The 16,049-nt window shown below is 44.5% G+C and overlaps 1 protein-coding gene across 1 annotated transcript in view; it reads left to right on the top strand.

Annotated features, from left to right (window-relative positions):
• DCC (DCC netrin 1 receptor) overlaps positions 1-16,049 on the top strand; it is a 1,200,544-nt gene that overhangs the window by 828,087 nt on the left and 356,408 nt on the right. The window contains 1 exon segment of the mRNA XM_063128256.1: positions 11,455-11,611. Within this exon segment, the coding sequence (XP_062984326.1) occupies positions 11,455-11,611 (157 nt within the window).

Below are 16,049 nucleotides of genomic sequence, written 5' to 3'. Positions count from 1 at the left end.
AAATCTGGGCCAGGATAATGCCACCTGCTTTATTACTAACTCACGTTCAGCAGTAGCAGCTGGTGCCCATTGTGTCTGATGGGGTACATGGCAGGGCAGTTATGGGTTGGTGGAGCAGGTTAGGCAGTGCCTTGGGGGGAGCCAATGATAAGTGGAGCCTGGGGTATTAGCAGAGGTGGGATCTGAGCAACTCAACACTAAACCATTCCTTTGGACCCACATAGCAGCCTTGAGTGCCATGTTTCTGGAAATCAAATAACTAAATCACTTTTTGATTCCTGATCCATCAGAAACCCATTTCACACAAAGGCAGAGTGAGAATAGTTAATAAATCTTATATTAGAATATGAGATTCTCATATTATATTAGAATATGAGAATTATTACTAGAGATCTACCAGACTATTTTTGCTCATTTTTGTTTCTTTGTTTTAAACTGAAGCTTGAGCAGCGTAGTTGTGCAGAGAATGTTGGAAGTTTGAAAAAGTTCCAAGCTTGAGCTTTAATAGCCAAACAGTATGTTTCCTCACCCTGGCCAGGAACCAGGGAGAAAAACACAAAGGCAGGCAGGGCCTTAGGCTTTGTGAGTTGAGTCCGCTCTCCAAGCGATGATATTGGTGTCAGAGATGCTCTGGATCGGGCCAGGAGACGGAGGAAAAGAAATGGCATTAGGAAAAGCCAGGTTTTAAAATGTGGGGGAAGAGGGAACGGGATGGGCTTGAGCTTTTGGGGGAAGGTGCGAATGTTTTTCACCAATGACAGGTGTGAGGAAGAGAGGGTCAAATGTCCTCAGTTGCTTTGAAGGAAAGTAATCTCCATACATCTTCTGGAGGAGTGACCTAGCGAAAGTCAAAGAGCACTACAGTATGTTTTGCTCTCAGACTGCTAGCGCCCATGGCAACATATGCTTTATACTAGTAAATAAATAAAATATTAAGAGGTAGAGGGCTCCCACCCACCCCCATCACTTCTGCGACCCCATGACGGCAGCCATAGCTAGATGGGGCTTGATCCCAGGGTGATCCCTGGGATCGTCCCTGTGCATCCACATGATGCACAGGGGATCCCGGGATCAGGGAGGGATGATCCCTCCCTTGCTCCGAGATCTAGCCCTCCCCTTTGGCCCTGGTTTTTCCGTGGTCCTGGGCTGACCCTGAGACCATGGAATGTGTGGCCAGGTTCTGGGAGTTGACCCAGCTCCACGTGATTCCTTACGAGTGCTGCGCCCATTGGGGGTAGGGTTGGGGGAGTGGGGAAAGTAATTTAAATTTTAAAAAGTACTTACCTTTTGCGCATGAGCGTTCATACGCTGCTGGCCCTTTAATCCAAAAAAAGAAATGGCGGGTGTGACGCCTTTCCTTCTGAGGTCATTGCGCGTTGCGTGTAAACAGAGGAGGGATCTCGCATTAAACACAACACGAGAACTTCCCTCCTTCGTCGCGGGCTAACAGGTAGGTCTAGCTAAGGCCAGTATGTTAGCAATGAGGGTGGGGAGCAAGAAAGGAAAAATGGGACTATGGGGGGAAATGTTAGCAAGAGTTTAGGAGTTCCAGAGTTTCAGGCAGAGTAAGGGCTTTCTTATCACCTGCTACCTGATCCTTTGAATTGGAGATGCTGGAATCTGGGACCCTCCACATGCAAAATATCTGCTCTGCCATTGGATTAATCATCTGGCTTTGGACCAATTGAATACATTTCCCTGAAATATTTAGTCCTGAGCAAAAATATAGAAACGAAATCATCATAAACACTGAGAACAACCCAGACAGCCATGGGACATGCTTCTCCTTATCACATCAATCATAGTAAAATCATAAAACATGCAATTAAAAAAAATCCTCAATTGTACTGAAGGAAAATATATTCATACAAGTATGCCTTCAGTTTTATAAATTAGACTGACATAATTTCACTGCATCAAAAGGAAATAAAAAGCAACTAAATATAAATAAAACTGCATATCACCTAGCAGCGGACATGGACAACATATACTCATCTTAAGGTACTGTATTTCAAGTCAATGGAGTCTCTTCCTTAGCCATGCACACCCTTCATTACCTAGAACAGGAGATTGTTGTACGTGACCTCTCAGGGCTTCTACTGTGGTTCTTCTACCCCAACCTTCCTGGCCACTGAGGTCATTAGAGGGCATGCTTCTGGTGGTTCCACATGGACCTACGACCCAATTGGAGTCCACCAGAAGAAGAGCCTTTAACTTTTTAATGTCGGATTCCTATGTTCATCACTCTGGAATCTATTTTAGATATGGAGCAATTTATTAATATTGTAAATAAATAAATAAATCACCAACTCATCCTTCTCTACTCCGGGACAGAGTCTGACAGCAGGAGTATCCTGTAGGCCAGGCCTAAGACATGGAGGAAGGAAAAAAAGGCTCCATTTGCACCTGGATACCCTTCTGTTGATACCTTTTCACTCAGTGAAAGATGGAGCATGGCCAGATGATGGTGATAATATGAATATGGTAGTGGTCATGTATCAGTAGTTATGTGTTCATATTTCCCCCTGTATATTTGTTAAGGCTGCACTAACATAGATAACTTTCTTCTTCTTCTTCTTCTTCTTCTTCTTCTTCTTCTTCTTCTTCTTCTTCTTCTTCTTCTTCTCCTTCTCCTCCTCCTCCTCCTCCTCCTCCTCCTCCTTATTATTATTATTATTACTATTATTATTCTCCTCCTCCTCCTCCTCCTCCTCCTCCTCCTCCTCCTCCTCCTCCTCCTGGATAATTTCTCAGGCAAGCAAGTCCCAATAAAGACTTATTGTTGCTGTTGTTGTTGTTTAAGGAGATTCTCTAACTTGACACCAGCATGAGTTCTTTTTTTCTTAGTATACTTGAACTGCAAATTACGCTGTTTTGAAGTGATGCAGAAAAATGTCCATAAGGGCAATCTCCAGTCCTACTTTAGCGTCATTCTGATATGCAGCATTCTCGGGTCTCAGAGGGGGTGGTGAAGCTAATGTCAGTTATTATAATGCTCTCTTAGCCGTGGCAATGGCTTATTACGCCAAGCCATGTGCAAATGTGTGTGTACGCATGTACTATTTAGAAGCATTGGGTCACGCTCTCAATTCATTTATCTTGTTCTATCAGTGTGACATGCCAGTTCCTCTTACCCCCTAATAACAGATTTTATGGGAGGCAGTGATGCCCCTGTTATGACCTGATGAGCAATGCTTTTCTTCTGTCTCAGAGTATCAAATACTTGCTGTTGAATGTTCTGTTCTTGCGCTAGCAGATCAGATCAGTTGAAGGATGCAATACAAGTCAGAATAACTTGTGCATATTTACAGTGGTGGCCAAAGTTGTGGACACTTCTTGAATTTTTCATGTTTTGCAACTTTGCATGCTTATAGAAAATGTTCTGTTTCACGAAATTAAATGTTTATATATCAATTGAAAGACCCGAATCACGTAATACAACAATCCTGCTTCTTTTTCTGGGTGTCCAATCAACTCTTTTCTTAGGTGCCATTGCTCTATTTATGATGTACGTACGCACACTTTTAATTCGAGAAATACTTCAAATATTCACACAATCTCCAATTGCGCTTCAGTTACAGAACAAGCAGCAAAACTGACTTTCCCCAACTTGAAACATGATGTATCGCAGCTACTGCCATGTGATTGGTCCCCAGAACAAGGACTGTGATTGGCCAGTAGGGTTTGCAGTTCCAATCTGCTTCTTCACTCAATCACACCTGTTTGTTTTTAGACTAAAGTAAGCATAACTTTTTTTTGGACTGCAGATATTTGCATTCTGGTTTTGTATTGAATTCAGCATTGAATTCTGTTTCAATTTATATATAAACATTTGAATTTCGTGAAACAGAAAATTTTCTATAAGCATGCAAAGTTGCAAAACATGAAAATTTCAAAAAGTGTCCACAATTACACACATATATATTTGAAAAGTAACCATAAAGAAGCAGTTGTGCCACATCCACTTCTGATTGCCTTGGGATAGACAGTGCTCTCCAGAATATTTTATATGGGGCCATGACTCAATGGCAGAACACTTGCTTTGCATGCAGAAGGTCCCAGTTCAATCCCTTGCTTCTCCAGGGAGGTCTGGAAAACCCTTGGAGAACCCCTGCCAGTCAGTGTCAAGAATACTGAGATAGATGGAGCAATGATTTCATCCCCTCAGTATAGGGCAGCTTCCTATGTTCCTAGCTAGGTTAGAGAGAGGAACTTGGAGCACAAATCATCCTCTCCCTTTCTCTCTCCCTCTTTTTAGCTTGAGTCCAGAAAAGGGGTCAGGAAAAAGGTCAACTGGTGGAACAAAGTAATCTTTCGGGCTTGGCAGCTGGGTCTGAAGAGCTGTCTGTCAAGAGGGAGGCCCCTCCTCCATGATAGAATCAGGAATGGAAGAGGGAGAGGCCGCAGCCTCAATGACAGCTGGGCTGGGCAGTTGAGATTTGTCAGTTGGGAAGTAGGTAGTTAATGTGAGTGAGGTGAGGTGGTAGATTCTATTGGGGGGGGTGCTCCACACCAAAAATCCGAGGGTCCAGTAGTGCTCTGATGGAGCTCTAAACTTTTGGTGTGGTTAGGGGATGTTTTCAAAGCCATCAGATACCTGCGATGCAGAGCGAAGGTCATTTGGAGCTCTGTCCCAGTTTTGGAAAACCACCTCATTATAAGCTATGGCAATTAATCAAAATGCTTACTGAAAAGGAGATGAAATGTGGCAGCATGATAGCTCTTAAGGAGGGATATAGATGTGCCAAGTCTGATGCAGTTCCCTTCATCCCTTGATTTTTTTTAGCTCAGAAATGTACAGACTTTAGCTGCAGATTGTATCCGAGTCTGTGTAAGGTCCGTAAGGTGAGGATTGGGTTAAATCCTGGTCAAAACTAAACTGAAATTAACTTCTCACACATCCCTAGCACTGCTTAGGGATGTGTGATTGAAGTTGGATTGCAAGCTGAAGCCCTAGGTCAGGGGTGTCAAATGCCAGGTGCGCATCTGACTTGGTGGATGCTTGCCCCATTGCCCTGCTGCCTGCTCCCACTCACCAGGGCACGCAAACTCAGCTTGGGCTGGCAAGTGCTCGACAGCCACCTGCTCCTGCTGCTGAAATTGCTCACGTCCCTCCACTGTGTCAATGCCATTGATATAGCAGGAGGAGTGTGTGCCATTTTGGGCTGAGAGGGAGGGTGGCTGCTGACCGCTCATAGGGGCCTTGCAAGTGTTCAAGCTTGGGTCTGTATTTGCAACGACTGCACCCAACTAAAATGCTCAAGGGGCTGGAGCAACTTCGCTACAAAGGCAACAGTGGTTTTGTCATAGAATCATAGAATAGCAGAGGTGGAAGGGGCCTACAAGGCCATTGAGTCCAACCCCCGGCTCAATGCAGGAATCCACCCTAAAGCATCCCTGACAGATGGTTGTCCAGCTGCCTCTTGTTCACTCCTTTATCTCAGCCTTGAAGCAGCTACTTCTATGGGAACTTCCTACAGAGATAAGCTTGCAAGAGAACATCTGGCATTGTCAAACTATTTCCTAATAAATCTAACCACTAGGTACAATCCTGGCCTTGTACCTACACTTGACAGCCACTGTGTAAACATAGTGCTGGACTAGATGGACCTTGGTCTGATCCAGCATGGCTCTTCTTATGTTCTTATGTAAAGTGTGTTGTACTGTATATTCAAAATAGTTAGAGAGATAGTTAACGGCAATATAGCAGGCGATTAAATTCCTGTCCACCTTGGTCAGGAATTCATTGCTCCGCACAAAGAAATGCACAAGGGAAGTAGCTTGGCACACGGTTAAATGAATACGCAAAACCAAAGCATTGAAGACGTCCCCATTGTCTGCAGAGCGGTACAAACTCTTGGGAAACAAATATAATCCCCACCCCCATCAAATACCTTGACCACAAATGAAATGATTGAGCAGGCTCAACAATTAGGAAACAAACAAACCTTCCCATGATTTAAGAAATAACCTGTTGAGTAGAGAGGGATGGATCAGCAAAACTGAGCTAAAAACACATTCCGACTCACGCCTGCATCAGATTGCGACCTTTGGTATTCTCAGGTGCATTTTTTTGTACATTTCCCCCCAAAGTATGCATCAATTGTGCATTTTTTGGGGGGGGGGGAATATACATTTTTTTCCATTACAGTGTGTGGGTGTACATTGGTCAGAAGTACAGATTTTAATGCGCTTTTTTTCAAATCTACACATTTTTGAACCCTCCCCCACAAATAGCTTTGCAAGCTCAAAAATCAATGGACTTGGAGCACATATTGCATTTGGACCTGTGTTCAGTTCCAGGAATTGTAAACTCAGTTAGTTCTGTTCAAAACTGAACTGAATCGAATTTCTCATACATTCCTACTGTAGAGAAATCTAACAACAACCACACACACACACAAAGGATGATGTGCTTGTCTTTTCTGCATTGTACTCAGAGTGTAAGATGTTTACTATTCACTGGCAGCTAGCAAGCAGCTTGCAAATGTGAAATAGGTGTGTACATTGGTGTTTCCCTAGTAATAGCAGAAAATGTTATGTATTGCGCCCATCACTGTTTACAGAATGACAGGGGCAGGCAGGCATGAAATGGCATCTGAACTCAGATTCAGGACCGATGTCTGGAACAATTCCGTCAGCCGATAGAAATTCAGCCTGATTCCAAAAGAGCCGATTCAAATCCTTTGGCCTGTCTTAGGCTGCAATCCTTTGCAGGCTTACCTGAGAGTAAGTCCTATTGAACTCAGTGAGATATGCGTATGACTGTACATTGCATCCTGTGGGGTGGTGTTGCATTAGAATGTCATCAACCTGGCAGTAGAGGTGGGGTGAAAATCCGCCGGGACAGGCCAGCTCAATGGATTCCCAGGGCTTGGCCCTCTCAAGCCCTGGTGAGCCCACCTGATGCATTTTCCCCCCATGGTCCCTTGGGGGACAATGGGGCCACTTCTTCTGTCAGGCACAGGGGAAAATGCGCAGTTTTCCCAACCCTGGGGAAATTGCACTAGTCTTCCCTGCCCTGCTGATGGGGGTCTTAGGCCCTAGTGCGCTTTCCCACCCCCATCCCCACATGCACCCATTAGGGCCTGAAAGGGTGAGGGAGGGGGAGAGGCATGGGAAACCACACTTCTCTGGCCTCCGGAAAGTGCGCAGATTCCCCCAGCCACACCATTAGTGAGGCCGGTGGAATCTGCGCACTTTCCCAAAGCCCAGAAAATGCACTTTCCTGCACCTCTTCCTCCTCCCTTCCCATTGGGGTGGAACGGGACTCTTCACGCTTGCATTAAGAGGCCCTTTCAGGCTCCGATAACAGGGGGGGTGGAAGGGAGAGACAGCGCATGTCTGAGGCCTCTGGAAATTGTGCAATTCCCCCCGCACGCTAATAGTGTACCATGGGAATGACAAACTTTCCAGAAGCCTCAGATGTACGCAACACTGAATGCTTGCCAGGCTGGCTCGACCGAAAGAGGGCCAAGCAAGCAGAGCTCAGCAAGCGTGGGAGGTGAGGTCCCGGGGGGCTCACCACCCCCTACCTGGCACAGATGAGGGTTTGTTTTTGTCATCGTCATTATCGTCATCTGTTGTTGTTGTTATTCAGACATACATTGGAAAGGGCAACGCAAAATACATTTGCTGGATTTTTATCCCAGATGTTGTTGGACTGAAACCACGGTCAGCAGTGCATGTGAGATCCATCATGATAATGTGTCCTCCATTGGGGTCTCACCACCACTCAGAGGACTTGCCAATGTGGTGGTGAATATTGTGGCAGCAAGCAATCTTTGGGTGGTGTCTGTATGCCACTCACCATTTTGCTGTTCCAACAATCCCCAATGGGCTATCACCTCCACAGAAGAGGTGTCATTAACAGTGGGCCCGTGGGCTCCAGATCTAATTCTTAGTGCCCTTCTGGGGCATGCATGGACCTTCCCAGTCCATCTACATTTCAATCAAAAGGGGAGGGGGAATACCCAGTAGCCACTTTGCCCATCCTGAGACTCCACAGCCAGCATCTGATTGGGCACCAGTCAAGCCATATCTCCAAATCTTTCAAGATTTCACCAATTATTGTCAGGTTTTAACAAAATCTGATGAAATTTGGGGACCACGCAAGGCCTCTCCCATCTGGCCTGTCTTCACTTTGCTGGGGACCACCATGGAGTACCTGGCCAGGTAGAAGTGTGGGGTTGGAGGCCAACATCTTTTAACTACCTAGCAATGCCTCTTCTCCAAGGCTCTATGAAGACATCAAGAGTTCACCTTCCCAGGTGTCTGCTGCTGACACTCAGTATTATTTGAGCTTTTTGTGATCTGGTTATTTTTTTCTGTTCTGGTTTTGGCTTCTGAATTATTTGATTTTAATGCACCTCGGGATTATATTTTAAAGATTCTGTGTTTTAATCATTTTACATGGTTCAACTATATGTTGCCCAGAGAACCCAAGTTATTGGAAAGTAACAATGTATAACCAATAAAAGAAATAAATCCAAGCCTGGGGAGATGGCTGAGTGGGAAAGTCAAATCCAGGGCTAATGTCAGTGCCTGTTATTGATGCAAGGGCTCTGTTGGTCATGAGAATATAAGAAGAACCCTGCTGGATCACACCAAGGGTACATATTATGAAGCATTCTGTTCAGAAAGTGGCCAATCAGCTGCTTGTGGACATGAGTGCAACAGAAGGACATGTGCAACAGCACCCTCCTGCCCATGTTCTCCAGCAACTGGTGTATGTGGGCACACTGCCTGTGATACTGAAGTTAGCATATAGCCATCAGGACTGGTCATTATTCACAGCCTTCTCCTCCAGGAATTTGCCTCACCCTCTTTCAAAGCCTTCCAAATTGGTGGCCATCACTGCATCTTGTGGTAGTGGATTCCATAGTTTAACTATTCACTATGTGAAGAAGTCCTTCATTTTATCTGTCCTAAATCTCAAACCAATCAGCTTGATGACCCTGGTTTCTAGTGAGAGAGGCAGAAAAATAACTCCCTATCCACTTTCTCCTAATTTTGTATACCTCTGTCATGTCTCCCCTTACCCACCATTTTTCTAAGCCAAATAGTCCTCAGAGGGAAGTTGCTGTCTTGATGGTGGGCTATGACAGTCATGTCACCTGGCTGAGTAGCTGGCTTAGGCACCTCCTGCCTCTCCAGCCCAGGGCATTTGGAAGAGACATGATGGCAGGATCCAATGGTGACAGTCCATAAACTCATACAACGCAAGCAGACCTCTGCTGAATAATAATAATAATAATAATAATAATAATAATAATAATAATAATAATAATAATATTTCTTACCCGCCTCTCCATTTTGATCGAGGCGGGGAACAACAGTAAATATAAAATACATAAAACTGAATTAAAACATAATATACATTGTTAAAACATCCTAAAAACATTCTAAAAACATCCTAAAATTCCCATCTTTCTGCTGTGCAAATTGTTGCCCATTACACTTGCACAACAATTGTGTGAGCAGCTGTGCGACCGGTTCCACGTCGGCATGCACATCACATTGCACAAGCGTTTTGCAAACCCCTTGCGCAATCACCCTTGCGCAAACACATAACTTGAGTTGGTTTCTTTCCTTGCGCAAAGTTCAGAACCTAGTTTCCACGAGTGCCATGTCATTCGCACTAATGGAATGACACAGTTGGATCCTGTCCTTTGTGTCAGCATCAACCAGCATCAATGCCATTTCTCCCCTCCCCTGCAATTGAGAAGGGGGAATATGTGTCTGATTCTGTGGACACCAGCTAGCACCAGTAGCAGCAATTAAGTGTAATGCCAACCCGAAAGATGGGCCCAGCTTGCTGCATGACCTCTCTCCATGCCCTGAGGTGGCTAGAAGAAAGATTGACTTAGCTGCTTTCCTCCCATTGTGCCTGGGAGCAGGGAATTATCAGTAGTCTCAACCAATCCCTCACACCCAAACACCATCACCACCCCAAGCAGGTGGGAGATTGGTGAGGGTGAATATTTGCTGCAGCTCTCTATAACAGCCCTCCGTCTGGTACAATGAAACTGATTTCTCAAACTTTATTTGTCATCCAGTTATTGTCTTATTAGAATCAATTTCTTATCCCTTAGTCCCTTTTGTGTGGGGGCGGGAACAGCTCTGATTGTAATTCTGGACAGCGACAACCTAGCCATAGTAGTGCATGCACTGCTAACTCCCCAATTGGACTATACAAGGCACTCTGTATAGGGCTCCCCTTGAAGATGACTCAGAAGTTGTAGCTAGTGCAAAATGCAGGAGCTAGACTGCTGACCATATAGCGTCAGTCTTAGAGGAATTACACTGGCTGTCTATATGCTTCAGGTCAGAATTCAAGGTGTTGGCAGTGACTTTTAAAGCCCTAAACAGCTTGGGACCTTGATACTTGAGAGAGTGCCTCTCCATATATATGCCTGCCAGAGATTTGAGAGATCTGTTGGAGAAGCCCTCCTCTGTGTCCCACCAACACGAGACATACATTATAGTGGGACATGGGAGAGGGCTCCTCTGTTGTGGCACCCCAGTTGTGGAATGTTTTCCCCTTGGAGGCTTGACTAGTGCTAACTCTGGCTTCATTTTTATGCCAAGTTAAAACATGGCTTTTTATCAAAGCCTTTGGGGGCTAAATCTGCCCATAGTTCTACTTGTTTTCATTGCTTTTAAATTTTCTTCTGGTTTTAGCTTATTAATGGTTTAATATGTTTTAGCTGTGTACATTATTTATTATTTGATACTGTTTTATTTTATCTGTACATTATCCTGGACACGGAGATCACAATAATACATAGCTCAAGAGACAAATGTTTTAATAAATGGTTCTTTGCATTGTTACTTGTCCTTGTTTTCTGTTTCTTGCTAGGAGAAGTTATTTCTCCGTGCAACTCATAACACCTATTTTCTTTGGGCACTGAGCTTTGAAATATTTATGAAATCTAATTTCTCATGTAGTTAATGGTAAAATCAGGGTAATATGAGTATGGTCTAAGAAATTCCCAGTATGAGTCCATAATGATATTAGGATTCTCAGTAATCCAGTACTTACATCATAAGCCCATGATTTTCAAGCCCATAATTAAAAGCAGTCCATAGATTTTAGCCAAAATCTATTAGAGAGTTCAGTTCACCCATGGATAAATGTGTTTAATTCTGCTGGAATGTGACATGTATGAAAAGGATGAAGACAATAGAAGTCATTCTGGTTCTGTTACAAAATTATTTCTTTTTTTTAAAAAAGATACACTACAATTTAAAGAGTGGTTTTACTGTTAGTTCTCTCTCTTCTTTTTCCCTTCTCCCTCTTTTCTTTTCTTCCGTACATCTTATTCACACCTGATCCACTTGGTCCTTTGTTTTCTAAAATGTTAGTTGTACCTACAACAGTTCTTCCCACTAGCCCTGAAACCCCTGCACCACCAACCTCTCTGATGGATTCCTCTCCTTCCCCTTCTTTAGCTATCCCAAGTTCCAGTGTCCTCCCCTCTGCTCCCCGAGATGTGGTCCCTGTTTTGGTCTCCAGTCGATTTGTCCGTCTCAGCTGGCGCCCTCCTGCAGAGGCGAAAGGGAACATTCAGACCTACGCTGTCTACTTCTCCAGAGAGAGCACCAACAGGTAGGTCCAGATAATGGATGCCATCTCTCAGGTAGCATGTGTGCTTATTACGGCCGTGCGTTCTGCGTCACTAAGGAATAACGGACTGAAGTTACAGGAAGCCAGATTCTGGCTGGACATCAGGAAAAACTTTCTGACCGTTAGAGCAGTACGACAATGGAATCAGTTACCTAAGGAGGTTGTGGGCTCTCCCACACTAGAGGCCTTCAAGAGGCAGCTGGACAACCATCTGTCAGGGATGCTTTAGGGTGGAATCCTGCATTGAGCAGGGGATTCTGCATTGAACAGGGAATCCTGCATTGACCAACTCTACTATCCTATGATTCTATGAATCAAACTTCTGTACCCAGAAAATCCAAGCTCTGTGACCTGCATCAATTAGAAAAGCTGAACTAATGGGCATATTTTCCACATCTCCTGCTTTAGATTGAATCAAAACATTCATCCAGGTAGCCCAGGTGTAGGTAACTGTCAGGTATAGGAGTTCTGCAAGCTGGGAGGCCTTGCAGAACTCCTATACCTAAAAGTAATATGGTGCCCATGGGCAACAGTGCATCTGTGAAGACCTCTCTTGAGGCCCGTGGAAGTGTCCTACCACTCCCGACTTTGATTTTCAATAATGAAGTTTCTTTCTGACAGCTGGGATTGCATCAAAGCAAAATGAGGGCCTCCAGCTGCTGTCATATTAATTTCCCATGAATATACGTGGGACTCAGAGGCATTCTTAGGATGAAGATGGCAGGGGACTCCAGGCCAACGCTTTTGTCTGTAGCACAACCCTGTTGAGGTCATGACAAGCTAGGGATGCTGGAGAAATCTGCAACAGAATCAAATGAATTTGAATTTCTATGAATCTGACCCACAGATTCTGCAGTGGGCTGGTTTTTCCAGAGTACTATGGGTTCTGCAGACGTGAGGATCAGCTATTTTACTTTTTAGAATTATTTTGCGTCCTTCAGATGTTTCAAAAGTTTGAAATCTATAACATTCCCAGATTATAACTAAAGGTAGTCGTGTTTCTTCTCAACTTTAGAGTGCAGACATGGTGTGGAGGCATGCAACTGGTATCCATGAAAAGTAGGGGTCTGCTCATCCCTGAAATTTGGGGCAATTTCCCACCCAGATTTTCAGGGCGGCTCTGTCCCACTGCGCTACTGGATTACTTGCAGGAAAATCGCTCCATTTTTGAAGAATTGCACTGTTATCGTTAATGGGAATTAACAAAAACGCATATATCTCTGTCATTTTTAAAGCGAAAGAGACGAAACTTGGCACCCTGGTAGCTCTTACTTAGGGCTTTAGCCTTTCCAAGTTTAAAGCAGATCCTTCATCCCTTGATTTTTAGGATATTTTTTTCTTAAAACAGCCCCCTCACACACCCCTATACACCCACCCAGGCATGAAACTGTCCTTTACTTTGCTGATGCACAGTTGTGCATCTTTAGTTTATAAAAGTAGAGATCTGCTTCAGTTTATAAAAATAGAGATCTGTTCCCTGACCTTTTGCTCTAATGGGGTGAAATGTGTGTGTGTGTGCTCTCCTTATGAAATGTCAGACAAGAACAAACATATATATATATATATATATATATATATATATATATATTCAAAGTATATAAACTTGAGTCCTGTCTTCAAAACAGGAGATATACTACTACTAGCAAACTTTTCTCTCACCGTTCCTTCTTCTCTTGACTTTATACCCAGCTGAGCTGCATCCATACTTGCAGTACACAGATCACCCTTTGGAATAAGTTTCTTTTTCATATCCTAAAATCAGCTTGTATGGATCTACATTGCCTGCCAGTCATCATCACTTCCTGGGACAACTTATTTACACGGAGTGGTTTTCATTGTTTTCATAATGTGAGCCATTTTTCCTAAATCCTTCCTTTCAGACAACATTAATAGAGCTTATGGGGAGTGGAACTTGGACTCTTTCTCACTCCATGAACTAGCAAATGAATGAGTTCCAGAGGAGGGGTAAAGGGGTTATATCATTTGCAATCCCTCCCCCTAAACCCTGTGATTGGAGAGGGCGACAGGGAGGAGACTGTGGCTATTGGTTAGCCACAGATGTCAATCTCAAAACTTTCCTTCTTCACCCCTCGGCGTCTTCCTAATATGGAAGGGTGTTCAGTTAGCCATCCATCAACATGAAATGTGCTGTCACATCACCTAAAAAACCTTTCGACCTACTGATCCATTCGGGGCTCTTCTAACTACACCGCAGGTTTCTGACAGTTTTAGAACTTCCCCCTAACCACAATACGATTTTGGAGGTTTGTTGGAGGTCTGGCGGACCCCTGGATTTTTGGTGCAGAGCGCACACCGCTAATGAAAAGGATACTTCAGTAAAACATACAAATCCATGTGTATGTATAGGTGCACATCTGTGCTCACAGAGACTACATGAGACTTCTTCCTTATGACCCAGTCAACCATAAGCATTTGTCTGATGTTTACCCATTCACAACGGGTTAATCAACAAGTGCATTAAGCAGACCACTAACTGGGAAATATAGTTGGAAGCTGATTATCACAAGTAAACTACATCATAAACCTGCAAAGCAAGGAGGCAAAGATGAAAATTCAGAAACAGTTTTATAACAGGTTTTAATGAAGTGCTTCCAAAATAACGTAGGCTGGAAACCATAACGCCTTGGCCGGTTGGCTATTTAACAGGGAAAACATGGGCTGCTGTTATTATACAGGATGGCCAAGCATTGCTGTTTAATCATATTTCTGAATATCTCAATCATTCGGGCTATTATATTTATTCCCTTATCTCTTCAACATGAAGCATCTTTTGCTTCCCAAAATATTCTGAAAGAACACAACGCCCAAAGTGCTTTTCTTTGTTGCTAAAGTGTGAAAAGCACATAGTTCCCTCCAACAACTACAGTTTAATTAAAGTTGGCATTTCTGAGACAAGTCCTGGGGGTGGGGGTGGGGGGCATCCTACAGAAAAGATGCTATTTTGGGTCCTGAATGACCGTAGTGAAAAAGAGGGATGAAGCTGTTGGAGAAGAAAGGACATCTTTTTAAATGTGGTGGCATTTTGTGGGTTTCCAAAACGTTGAGTAGCTTGGAAGCACAAAAGGTTGGTATTCAAACCCTGACGAGAATGCGGGAACTGTGAGAGGTCATCAGCAAGCCCCCAAATAAATTGGACTTTTCAAGGTTACCAAGTAAAGAAAACAAACAAACAAATAACAACAACACTCTGCTCAAAGTCTCAAGGGTTTATGTTTTTGTTTTTTTAGTGTTGAGTTGGAACACTTGGCCCGATGTTTGCTACTGTTCCCCTTCTTGTGTGGCAGAGTGGTAAGCGGCAGTTACTGCAACCAAAACTCTCCCCACGGCCTGAGTTCGATCCCAGCAGAAGCTGGTTCTCAGGCAGCCAGCTCAGGTTGACTCAGCCTTCCATCCTTCCGAGGTCGGTAAAATGAGTACCCAGCTAGCTGGGGGAAAGGTAACTGCGACAGGGGAAGGCAATGGCAAACTACCCCGCTACAAAGTCTGCCAAGAAAACATCAGCGAAAGCAGGCGTCCCTCTAGGAGTCAGCAATGACTCAAGTGCTTGCACGAGAGGTTCCTTTCCTTTCCTTTCCCCTTCTCTGGGATGGGTGAACTTACCCAGGTCTGACTCAGCTGAAGTTTGTGCCTCTGCCGTTTGCCCTACTTGCGCACCGTGTGAGTTTCTTTGGTGGCTTGGCGAACATCCAATGAGCACCCAGCAGCCATCTGCCCCTGTCCAGAGCCCCCGTAGTTGCACACAATGGAGTCTCCAGAAACTTCAAAATTCCTCCCCTACCCCCGTGTAAATGGCTTGTAAAGGCCCCATTTATGCAGGGGTGAACAGACGGGTTGCGCCTTTACCCTTGCATAAAATGGGGCCTTTGCACAATGGGGGAAATGTGCAATTTCTGGAGCCTCCATTGCACACAATGGAGGATCTGGACAGGGGCAGACGGCTGCCAGGCGCTTGTCGGGTTGACTGAGCGCTCAAGCCGTGGGTCTAGAAATGCACTGCAGGTGCCCACTGCAAGGAGCAAAGGCGAGGAAGTCTAAAGAACTCCCGGATATCCCTCCCCTTTCATGATAATGGATACCATTCTATGGTAGGGATTTTGTGAGCTTCTGGCTGGGGCTCAAGGCCCAGTGATTTCTTACCAGCTTGGCCAGTCTGTGAACACTTGAGCTCGCCTGGCTCAACATTTAGGCTGTTTCTCCACCTGCCTCTTGCCCCCGGGATCGTCCCGGGATCATCCCTGTGCATCCAAGTGACACACTGGGGATCCTGGGAGCAGGCAGGGATGATCCCTCCATTTGCCTGGGATAATCCTTAGGTGTAGAAAGGGCCTTAGTCAGGCAATTCTAAAAGAAGCCATTCAACCTTGGATAGCTCCTTTAGAGTTCTGACTGAAACCTGGAA

This window comes from Elgaria multicarinata, chromosome 6, assembly GCF_023053635.1.
Source record: "Elgaria multicarinata webbii isolate HBS135686 ecotype San Diego chromosome 6, rElgMul1.1.pri, whole genome shotgun sequence".
Classification (NCBI taxonomy): domain Eukaryota; kingdom Metazoa; phylum Chordata; class Lepidosauria; order Squamata; family Anguidae; genus Elgaria; species Elgaria multicarinata.
Note: the sequence above shows the minus strand (reverse complement) of the source record. Positions and strands in the feature narration are given on the sequence as shown.